Consider the following 11588-nt stretch of genomic DNA (forward strand, 5'->3'; position numbering starts at 1 on the left):
CAAAAAATAATTTATGAGGAGATATCACCATTTCATGGGAGATGTTGTTAGAATATTAAACACTATGCAAAGCCACCCAACCAAACAAGACTCGGGTAGAGGAGACTAGCTTTAAGGTCAGTTTTGGCAAGTCTGTACCTCCTCATAAAGAACGGCTCCTCTTGTGGAGTAGCTTCTCTGGTGGAGGCGAAGCCCTTTTGGAAAGCGTTTGATTAAAAATGACTTTAGCTTCCAGTGATAGTTTTATTATAATTTATGCCAAGTTTATGGGGAGCTGGAAGAAACTACATTTTCACGACTCTGTTGGAGTCGTCGTATGGTAAGGCCGCTCCGAAAACCTTAACCCGTAAGTCCCATAACCAAACACAATAGACTCGCTTGTGTTAGCCTCTCTATCTCTAGCTAGGCTAATCTTAGCTAGTTTTTTTTAGACGACAATCTTAGCTAGGTTAGGAATAAGCCATGCAACTAAGCAACCTCATATTATAGCATTAGACTTAGTATGTCTGGACGTTATCTTAACATTTCATAACCTTGTGGTGATCTAGCCATTTGCACTTTTTATGTTGGTTGCCATGCTTTAATGCATGTGCAAAACTTAGTCATAAACTCATCATGCTCAAATTTAAAATGTACGCAAGATTTGTTTAAGTTTTGTTGTCAAGATTCTTTTGACATCTATCAAAATTATGCAAACGTTTGATAATAAAAAATGGGCAATACCACCCATCGGACGTCAGCCCTTTCGGGATTCCTTAGAGCAAAATAATAAAAAATATAGTGGCAAATGCGCAAGCAGTACAAACTAATAATCATTCTATAGCTGAATCCACAACATTTCCGACCGAGAAACCTTCCCATTTCCATTACTTTCATAACAGAAATACAGTGTTTACGGGAATAACAGAAAGTGTTTAGAAGAATTTAAGCCCTACGCGCCGGCTAGGCTAATGGGATACCCAAGGCTCTGGCTTAGAGTCGGGGGTAACCAGAGGTAGAGGTAGAGTCTACCAACAGGTGTCCAACATATGACAAAACATCAAGTCCTAATGAACAGGGGCAAACTCAACCTTAAGTTTGATAAAGTACTGGCGAAATCACATAATTGAAAAAATTAAGGGGACAATCAAAATCAAACAGGGGTACAGTTGTACAGACAAATGCGACAAAGTAATTCCCATTGAGCATTGGTTGATGTTGACGTATGCTGCTTTCAGTTCGTAGTGATGGATGGAAATGGTTGGTCCTTCACCAACTACCATCCTAGACTCATTCCATTTGCCAATCTGTCTAGCCACACATACAAGAATGCTCACCATGGGAGCAAATGACTGCATTCAACGTTACCCAAAACAATATCCATCGAGACAACTTTTCACTCTTTCAGCTAGAACTAAAGTAACACTCTTACATGAGCTCAGTTGGTGTGACGAACTTAAGGAACGAACCCTGGAATTAATCATTTGATACATCAGCACTGCAATACACCAGGAAAGAACATGCAAATTCCCCATTTCCAAACGTGAATTCCAGGCACCCAAAACCTTCTACAGAACCAAAGCCTAGATAAGATAGGATGTTCTCTGCTCTGAAACCTTGCATACGTGATACAAAGAAAACAATCACAATCAAAACTAATCCTCGTCCATCCCACCACCAGGCTGGGCATCTCTTCTTGGACCTCCTGCCGGCTTGGCCATGATGATCTGAACAGTTCATATTTATTCAAATATTACCATGTGCTCCTATGAAACGCAAGCATCAAAAAGAATTTAGAACGTAAGCTTGGAGTCATACCTGGTCAACCCGTAGCACAGTGCATGCAGCATCGGCAGAGTATTTTAGGGCAAAAAACCTGTACAGCAAAACAAGCAAAGTGAGAAATCTGCTAAGGGATCATCATAAGCAGCTTAAACTGCCACACAAGATGTGCAAACCCATGCCCCAATTTGAGGACAAGCTAATGTAGACTAACAATGGTGCAAGCATTTTCCACATCCAATGAGCACATGTTCAATTACCACAAAAGATCGAAAACATTCTTAAACCAGCTTACACATGATGCCTACATCTGATCGACTTACTTTGTGACATAGAGGTCCCATATTTTTAAGGTCGAGATGTCCTTGCAGGCACCTTCCTCCAGGTCAATGCCAACTTTTACATTGCCACTAGCATGCTCAGCATAAAGAGAGGATATTATCTCCATTGCGCTAAGTCCAGCATTTTCTGCCAGGGTTCTTGGAACCATTTCAAAGCTTTCAGCAAATTTTGCAATGGCATACTGGTCCAACCTGTACAATTATTAACAGCAACCAACAAATGATTGAGGGAACATAAATTGAATTTTTTTTTACAAAGGGTTCACCCTGCTCATATTGAAAGCAGATGTACTCTTACCCTGTACATGAGAAGTTATTAACTACTCATGGTAAAAACAAACTTACCCTGTTTCCTTCAATGAGAACTCCTTCAATCTCTTTGCCAGCTCTATTTCTGTTGCAGCAGCACCAGGAATTATCCTACTGTCCCTGCACATTGACTAGCAGAAACAAAAAAGTGAGAACTCGGATAGATTAGCTAAACAGACATGGATGTTACAATACAATAAAAGAGTTAGGTCACAACTATTTTAGATACCACACAATACAGATATACCTTGTACGTATTGACGCCATCATCAACAGCTCTTTCAAGATCATCTAGTATACTGTCAGTACTGCCTCTCAAGACAACAGTAGCCACTGAATTTCCACCTTCTTCGTTCTTGACGACAGTAACCTTATAAATAAAAAACAAAATAAAATGAATGTTGGCGAGGAAGCATAAAGATAGATCTTCTGTAAAAGCACAAAGGGGGTAGAACATACTCGAGTACCACCAATTTCTTCAACGGAAACAGAGTCTGCATATCCTAGTTCGTCCGCATTGGGTTGGCTAAGTTTCAACTATATTTCAAAAGAAAACAAAAATCCAAAATCAGAATAAGTATGCTACTACAACACAGGAACAAATACATCTGAAAAATCAGAACGTACAATTGCAATAGCCCCAGTAGTACGGCAGAATCTTCTCAGTTCAAACTTCGAGCTGATTTTCAGAACCATCAATCTGCAAACAGAACATCAGTAAGTAACTGCTATCAAAAAGGTCAACAGCCACACATCCATACAGTCCTCAATTTTGGAGAAAATATAACATGATAATGCTCCAGTCTAAAAGGAATTTTCAACAAAGATCAATACTGCACAGAGAATTCAGGTAATATATTCAGTTCAGAACACATGAAAAACAAAAAACTCACTTGTAACGTTCACAGAAATGTAGTGCCATGTCACCAACTGCAGCTCCACTGACAATAACCTTGGCACCTGAGTCAGCGACAGCTTTGATAAGCTCCTCCACCTTAGCTTCCTCGGTCTTAGCATAATTTTCTAGCTGCAAAAGCATATGTATTATAGATTCCAACATATAATTTTGTAGATTACAGCTTGCAATGCGCTACAGAAGCAAAGAAAAATCATGTGCTCCATTTTTAAGTTCAGCGTATCCATAAGAAATCAATCCACAGATTATGAAAAAGGAATGTACTGTTGAATGCACGTCTACATAACATAAAACACACAAAGCCAACTAAACAGCTTTGCAACACTTAAACCTTCATGAGCATAGTAAAAGTAGGGATGACTTTAACAGAAGTAAAAAAAAATATATATCTCAGAGTAAGAACATACCTGCTCAGCGGAATGAATCAGCACGGTTCCCTTTGTTTCAGTTGCTGAGGTATCGACACCACCAACAAATACTGCAATCTGAATATTGATTGGTTTTAGAATTCAGAAAGAAACACTGCCAGAAAACATACAGAACAAGATGGGTACTGTGCTGTAATTGGTTAGGATCCCTGTGCATATTGAATTTCTAGCACCATGTTATAACATATAACTGCCCATTTAATTAAAATCATAGTTCCTACCCATTCATTGCCCTTAGCAGCAGTGTGAACTAGAAAGACAGAAATTAATAAAAACACTGTTCTATGAAGTGTGATTTTTAAGAAACAGAAAAGATTACAATAGCACTGAGCATAACACAAGCAAATGAAATGTGCTGTGCCGTAACCGCTTTAAGTAGGAATTGGTTTGCCAGGGCTTTATGAGTGATGTAATGCTACATAAGCATACATGATTCACTTGACAGTAACAAAATATACAAACAATGAACACATGAGTAACTGATTATCCTTGAGCTTCCAACAACAAATACTCGTAACCTTGTGAAAATAATATTTAGAGCTCCATCCATTGCCCATTTCATTAAAAAATTCAAAATCAATAAAAAGAAGGGTATAGAACTTTCACAGGTATAACCAGTGTGCAATGTGAATGAAGAGTAGCCTTTTGAGCTTACCTTTGCCTTCTCCACCCTTTTGATGCTACCAACAGCATCATTTTTCAGAACCATCCCACGGACCACAGAAGAATTGTGCAAACCACCTCCAAGCAACTTAGCCACTCTAACATTGTCGACATTAAAGTTTGCAGGATTTTTGGGGCAAACTTGAATGCAGGCCTAAAAACGATACAACAAACCCACTATCAGTTGATATCAGTATGACGCCCGAGGGTAAAAAAGGCAAAGCTCCCTATAAGCTTGTATGGATTAGCTTACATCAGCCACAAGAGGGCACAGTACATCCTCCTGGCCAAACTGTTTGCTTGCGACAGCAGATCTCATCCTCAACACAACCTCCTCCTTGTTTCTTACGTCCATGTTCTCTGAGCCTTTCTCAACAAGATCCTCCAAGATCTCAATCGTCTGCATACCAAAGACAAAAGCACAAAGAGCCTGCTATCAGATTGCATGTTTCAATGCTACAAAACCCTATGGGGGTCAGGGGGGCAAGTCACCTTGTTGATGGCTTTGGTGTAGCCAATGATGATCTCACTCGGATGCAAGCCCATCCTGATGAGCTCCTCAGCCTTCCCAAGCAGTTCGCCGGCGAATGATATGGTGAGATTGGCTCCATCCCCAATCTCCTCCTGCTGAGCCCTGCCAGCCAGTACCAGGATCTTAGCAGCCGGGTGCTGAACCTCAAGCTCATTCACGATGGTGGCAGCATCGTTTGTGACAAACAGCTTGTCCAAGTGATTGATAACCATCTTGTTCATTCCTACATAACGAAAACAAATAGAACTACAACATCAAGCAATCGATCACTGGAAGGTTTCAGCATCTAAGTAAAATTTAGTCAGATGCGATTTATATAATGCAGAAGACTAGTAGTAGTGCAGAATACTAGTAGTACTAGACAAACTAATTGCTCGTGATCCAAACATTGTACAAGGCTAAATGTGATTTCAAACGGCACGCCAGTGTACAAAGCGCCGCACACTACCCAAACATTCATCAGCCTTGTCACCGTGTCCCAATAAGCTCCAACAACTAGGCGACTCCTGGCTCCAGATCCCCCTCACTCCCTGCCCACTCCCCCCAACAGCTCAATCCGGCGGCCTCACGCTACGCCACCGAAGACCGAGCACGCTCATCTCGCTCCAGATCCCTTTTCACTCCAGTAGCCACCACCCGAGCCCATAACCCGCACGCGGAGCACGACTCACCGTTGGGGCCCAGGGAGGTGCGGGTGATGGCAGAGAGCTCGCGGCAGGCGTCGATGTTCTTGAGCACAGCCTCCTCGAGCCCGGAGAGGTGGCGGTGGCCCTCCTTGAGCATCGACTGGATCCCGTAGCCCGCCATTGAGCCGAGCCCCATCATCTTCGTCTCCGGCTGGGTGTGGGGGAGGTGGTCTGGCGGCGGGAGACGGCGCCGGGGGCGAGGCGGATCGGGGGGAAGTTTTAAACCCTAGTGGGCGCTGCGTTGGGAGTGCGAGTGACGGGGATAGGCGAAAGAAGAGACGACGCGGCGCGGTCAGATCGTCTAACTTTGGCTTCTTTCCTCTGCAGTCGCGTGGAATCTGACCACTCGCTCGGATCGGACGGTGAGCAGATATGCGCTGCCCTGCTCTACACGCTGGGCTTTGGCCCAACAAGAGCACGGCCTGTTTCAGCCCTTGTTTAGTTTCACCCCAAAATCCAAAAAGTTGCTACAGTACATGTCGCATCGAATGTTTGCGGCCCGTGCATGGAGTATTAAATGTAGACGAAAAAAAAAACTAATTGCACAGTTTGGTGGGAAATTGCGAGACGAACGTTTTAAGCCTAATTAGTCAATGTTTGGACACTATTTGCCAAATAAAAACGAAGGTGCTACAGTAGCCCCAAAAATCCAAATTTCGCGAACTAAACAAGGTCAGTAGAAAAGAACCGCGGCGTTTCTTTTTGGCGCGATTTCTTGCTGTTTTGGCGCGACTCCTCTCGATTTTGGAGAACTCGGTGAAGGACGGGCAACCTGCAACGGCGGCGGCGGAGGCGACGACCGTACAAGTTGCGCAGGGGAAGGGGAGTCCGCAACGGCAACCGAGGCGACGACCGTACAGTCGCGCAGGGGAACGAGGAAAGTCTCCTGGTGGGCTAAGATGGGGCACCCGAAGGCCTGTTAAATTGGTTAGGTCCAATAGTTTTAGAGTCTCACGGTTAGATCTAAAATGGATGGCTACGATGATCAACTGCAGAGAAAAGTTCAGGAAGCCAAAGTTCGACAATCTGATTCCCACGGTAGAACCAGAGTTGCACGGACCGGTCCATCGGTAAACCCTACTGTCAACCTTTTCCGCACAACAAAAAAAACTCTGTCGATTTTATGATGTACAGCTGAATTTGAGAAATTTGCGCTACGTTTCGAAACATTATATTGCTTGACTTCTTCATATTTTCTATTTCTGACATGTGTTTATTTTCTTTGTTCATTATTTTGGCATATGAAATGACCATAGTGACCTTGCCACTATCTCTCTTTTTCTCCAAATTTCTTACCTCAGGAGAGCGCGGTGGAGGCTATCTATCACTTCGGAAATAAAATCGCCTCCTATCACCTACAGGATGCGAAGAGGGCCCAAGAAGCCAATTGACCCAATAATCTTGGCTGTCACACTAGCCACTAGCAGAAACGCCGTACGTGTTTAGAAAAAAAGCAATAATTTATATTTACTAGCAAATATGCTTGTGTATTGCAACCGAAGAAAAAAAACTATTAAACATTTATATAAAATGATAATGAAAATGGTATATTTCTGTTTATGTTTTACCTTTTCTATAATTAAAAGTTATAATTTATTTTATAATGACCATGACATTCATAATATATATAAGTCAATGCCGATAATAATATAATAATGTCCTATTAAGTTTGTATGTATTGAATTAAAATACAATTTTAGTAGATTTTTTCTCATCGCAAAGCACATAAATGTTTAAGCCTAAGTATATTATAACTTTAATTTTATACTATCATGTGTTCGTAAAGGCAGGTCCGGCACTAGGCTTATGGCTAGTGAAGATGGGCCAGCCTCCAAACGCGTTCCACCGCAAGCAGGACTTGTCCGCCACAACCACTATAATTAAGCTCGTAACGCTTTCTGCCAAGGCCTAGCCTCAAGGCCAAGGCCCGTCGCAGGAGGCATGGCGGGGTGACAAGACGTGTTGATCTTGCCCACTCGTCGGTTTCGATCTCTCTTCATGGGACGCTCCGTCGTGACTTCGGGCGAGGTCCATGGGCGAGGCGTGTTTGGACAGCGCAAGCGCCAAATTTATGGCCATGATGGGTGGATCCGTAGCATGGCAAAGCACAAAATTTTGGCCACCCATTGAGTCCGTTCTATGTTGTCGCTACCATTGTCTTTGTTGTGCAGAAGCTGATGGCAAGAGCATGGCTCCCTATGTCTACTCGATCTAGAACTTGCTCTTCTCCAATCTTGTTTTCTGATTTTTTGTTTTTGTTTTAAGACATCTTTTATGTAGAGATTTATTTTGTATAACTGTCAAGCTAAGTTTTAACTCATCACATGTTCCTTTTATTTGGCAGATTTCTCCCTTTCCTTTTCTTTGCTTCGTTTTTTCATGGTTAGCTTCAACGTACTACAAATTGACTCCATATTGAACGTACTTGGGACAAAAAAGCACCTCCGTGAGCTCCGTATGGGACTTAAACTCATGGTAAATTGGCAATCGGAAACCTTGTGGGCCCATACATGTCCATGCCAGATAGAACTAATAAATAACTAAATTCATAAAAAAAGAAAAGAAATTCTTTTCTAATTGCAACACATTTGAAAATATAATTAGTTAAAACCTAAATTTCAAAATAAAAATAATATAAACATTTTGATAGAAAAAGATAAATAATCAAATCCATTTAAAATAATCGGTACACATAATGTAATAGCAAACATACCACAAAGAATGCAATTTAACTAAATAAAGCACATCATTATTTGTCCATTTAGAGTTATGATAGGAGAAAAGAAAATTAAGCACCAAAAATAAAACAATAATCATACCCTCAGGGCTTCCGTCCTTTCCGTACAGGACCAACCCGCCTGCCCCCGCGTCTCACGTCTCGCGCCACAAACCCTCGTCCGTGCCTCACGTCGCGCGCCCCCCCGCATCTCGTGCCTCGCTTATATAGGCAGAAGCAGATTCTATCTCGTGGAGAGCGTACGAGAGGCAGTAGATATGGAGTGCTCCTTGGTTGATCAGGACGGTTACTGGCTCCATGTCACCATGTTTGGCCTCAAGCACAATCATAAGAGAGACCTGCAAACTACTCCTTCCATCCCAAAATAGAAATCGTTATGGGATGCGTGTGGGTCAAATTTTTTCAACTTTGAGTAAGTTTGTAGAAAATACGTGCAACATATGAAAGTATATTCAATGATCTACCTAATCATACTAATAATATATTATAAATATTAATATTTTTTATATATTTGGTCAAAGTTAAAAGTATTTGACTTCTCGAGAGGTAAGAATGACATCTATTTTGGGACGGAGGGAATACGCATCACCAGTCCATACGCTCACATGTAGTATCTAGGCATGAATATTCTTTTGCTCCTGAAGCGTTCTGGATGTAAAAGCAGATTTAGTTTGTTGCAGCATGCATGCTCCATTTCGTCATTGTTTGGGTTACTTATTACTACCCACAAAGGATTGGTGCATGTTGTGGGTTATCAGTGTATCCTAGATTAAGTTAAAGTTATTGGTCCTAAAAGAGAGGTTAGTTAAAAAAAATACACGGAGTATTTATGTGGATTTTTTTGTGTAGCATGATCCGTTCCTGCCGTACATACATGTTATGTAAGAAGATGCCTATGTTACTGGCTTACTGCTGCTTAGTGCTTACTCTTATGCACAAAATTATGTAGCCATTGAAGTTCAAATGTATTTTAAAGATTGGCAGTAAAATTAGTTCTGGCAGTACATAAAAGAACTACTCCATAATTAGGAGGACAGCTAAAAAAACAGATGTTGACAGGAATATTGTGCTCAAATTCCCTTCAAATGCAGCACAGCTAAAAAAGGTCTATTATTAATGGCAGAAAGCCAAAAAACCATCAAGAGATCTGTATATTTTAATATGAGAGCAAATGTTGTGGAAAAACAGCTGGAATATTTTGCTCATATGTGTTTTCAAATGCAGCAAAGCAAAAAAACGTGAAAACAAAAAAGGAAAGCCTGTCATACAACCTGTAAGGCCACCCCAGCCAAACATGGGGACCGGAAACGATTCTCTACAGCACCAGACAGAGCATCAAGCTAAATCTTGGCCTTTAATCACCCATAGGTCATGACTATCTCCCATGCTTGCCTCCTTAGTAAGGATGTAGCGGTACGATCCTATAGAACAGATCCTGTTTAAGTAATGTCATGCTGTGAAGCTCCAGAACTGAGAAACCGAGATGGTACTAATTGGTGGGAGTGGCCAGCATAATGCGTACTAGGCCGAGCCATTCAGGCATCCTATGTGTGGGCTTTAGGTCGAGCCCATCGAGGCTGCAATAACTACCTCTATTAAGTGTTGATGCCTTACCTGAAAAAGAAAGATATGACAAGCTCAGCTAATCCCTAGATGGTTGTAGTTCACCGGCCCGTTCGCTTATTGGTTTCAGTCAGGGCTTATCAGCCAGCCAACAGTGCTTTCCTCTCCAGCTATACACCAGTATCAGCCGGGCTTATCAGCCCAGAAACCAACCAGCGAACAGGCCGCACATTCACATAGCTCAATCTTGGGCCCACGTGCACTGCGATGTTGCTGCCCATGGTCGCCGTGATCTTGACAGCAAGGTTGGCCTGCAGATCTGTGATGATGCTCAGTTTAAGAAATCTTGATGCTCGAAGCATTTGGGTAATGGCTGCTACAAACTACTAGTAAGTACACACTACACTCACCTTTTAGTCACCAGAGAAACGTAGTTTCTGTATAGTGCCTCCTTCTGAAATTGCCTGTGGCATACTATACATGGTGCTGCAGCTGAATTTTGCTTTGCGGGGCTCAGGATTGCTATCTCTCGTTTTCACCTGAAGTTACCATGGCATACTGTAACGTTTTGTGCTTTTCACTCAAAATGATCCATCTATGGTCGCTTGACAACACAAGTCATCAACGGTGGTTGCATCAGCAAGACAGCAAGAAGTGAACTTGTGCTTGTGTCTTGTCTTTTCAGTACTGGTAGGGTGTGTGACTGATCAGTGATCACAATGCAAAGAGAAGTTTGGGTCAGTGTCTTGTTTCTTTATCGTTTTTATGTTTGACTTTGTTTCCTGGGCAAGTGCTGAACATACTGCACAAGTATATACATTGAACATATTCGAGTGGCACTCCAGGCACTGTAATTTTTTCCTTAACATACTGATCATAAGGTTTAAATGGACAATTATATTGTTGGTAGCTTTTGTTACACTAAAAGTAGACGCAGTGGCATTGGAGGTCTAAAAAAAAATTGACTAAGGACTGAGTAGGAGCTAGATGTTTTTTTTCTAATATTATAATATGGAATTAGGAACAATCTAATTGTTCCTCTAAGTAAAAAGGGTACTAAGGGAACTAGGAATGCATGACCAGTCGCTGGGGCCTGAGTATAGATGGCCAACGGGCTGGCCCGGCCCGGCACGGCTCGGGCCCGGCCCAGCACGGCCCGATAGCCAACGGGCCGGCACGGCACACCGTGCCTCCCGGGCCGTGCCTCACCGGCCCACGGGCCTTCAGTGCGTTCGGCTGGGCTGGCCAGCGCACTCAGAAAATCACTGTTCACATGAACAGTGATTTCAGACAGAACAATATTTTTTCCTCACAACAATCAGCCGGAAGTATATTTTTTTGCTTATTTTTCAGTCCTGCCGAACAGCCCACTTATTCTGGCCCAGGCAGCCCTATGGGCCGATTTCCGTGCCGGGCCGGCTCGCGAGGCACGGCAATTTTCACGGGTCGTGCTAGCCCGAGGCCCACGAGAGGAGGGAGAGGGGAGAGCAGGAGGTAGGGCGCCACGGGAGGCGGCCGCCGTCGTCGGCGCGCTCGCCCTGGAGGTGGGGACGCCGCGCGCGGGGAGGAAGACGGTTGCGCACGCTTGAACCCTAGATCCGCCACGGTGAGCGCGCCCGCCCTCGATCCGTCGCCGGGGACGCCACCACCCT

General features: G+C 43.0%; 1 protein-coding gene across 1 annotated transcript; it reads right to left on the reverse strand.

Annotated features, from left to right (window-relative positions):
• Window positions 1–1241: 1241 nt before the first annotated feature.
• Window positions 1242–5906, reverse strand: LOC136493693 (T-complex protein 1 subunit theta-like). Its single transcript, XM_066489810.1, has 13 exons — window positions 5622–5906; window positions 4911–5173; window positions 4672–4818; window positions 4411–4572; window positions 3735–3812; window positions 3305–3438; window positions 3039–3111; window positions 2871–2948; window positions 2659–2781; window positions 2448–2542; window positions 2085–2294; window positions 1798–1855; window positions 1242–1706 (listed from the first exon to the last, which is right to left on the reverse strand). Exons 1-13 carry the CDS (start codon window positions 5773–5775, stop codon window positions 1635–1637), a joined length of 1647 nt encoding a protein of 548 aa, XP_066345907.1. The 5' UTR covers window positions 5776–5906; the 3' UTR covers window positions 1242–1634.
• Between the last annotated feature and the right edge of the window lie 5682 nt (window positions 5907–11588).

The sequence above is a fragment of the Miscanthus floridulus genome, chromosome 11, assembly GCF_019320115.1.
Source record: "Miscanthus floridulus cultivar M001 chromosome 11, ASM1932011v1, whole genome shotgun sequence".
Taxonomy (NCBI): Eukaryota; Viridiplantae; Streptophyta; class Magnoliopsida; order Poales; family Poaceae; genus Miscanthus; species Miscanthus floridulus.

Excerpts from the sequence above, each read along its gene's own strand:
- LOC136493693 (XM_066489810.1), bottom strand. The coding sequence starts at position 5,775 with ATGATGGGGCTCGGCTCAATGGCGGGCTACGGGATCCAGTCGATGCTC. Across the intron at positions 3,439-3,734 it reads TGATTCATTCCGCTGAGCAG|CTAGAAAATTATGCTAAGAC; the intron begins GTATGTTCTTAC and ends ATGCTTTTGCAG. Across the intron at positions 2,782-2,870 it reads AAGAAATTGGTGGTACTCGA|GTTACTGTCGTCAAGAACGA; the intron begins GTATGTTCTACC and ends TTTATTTATAAG.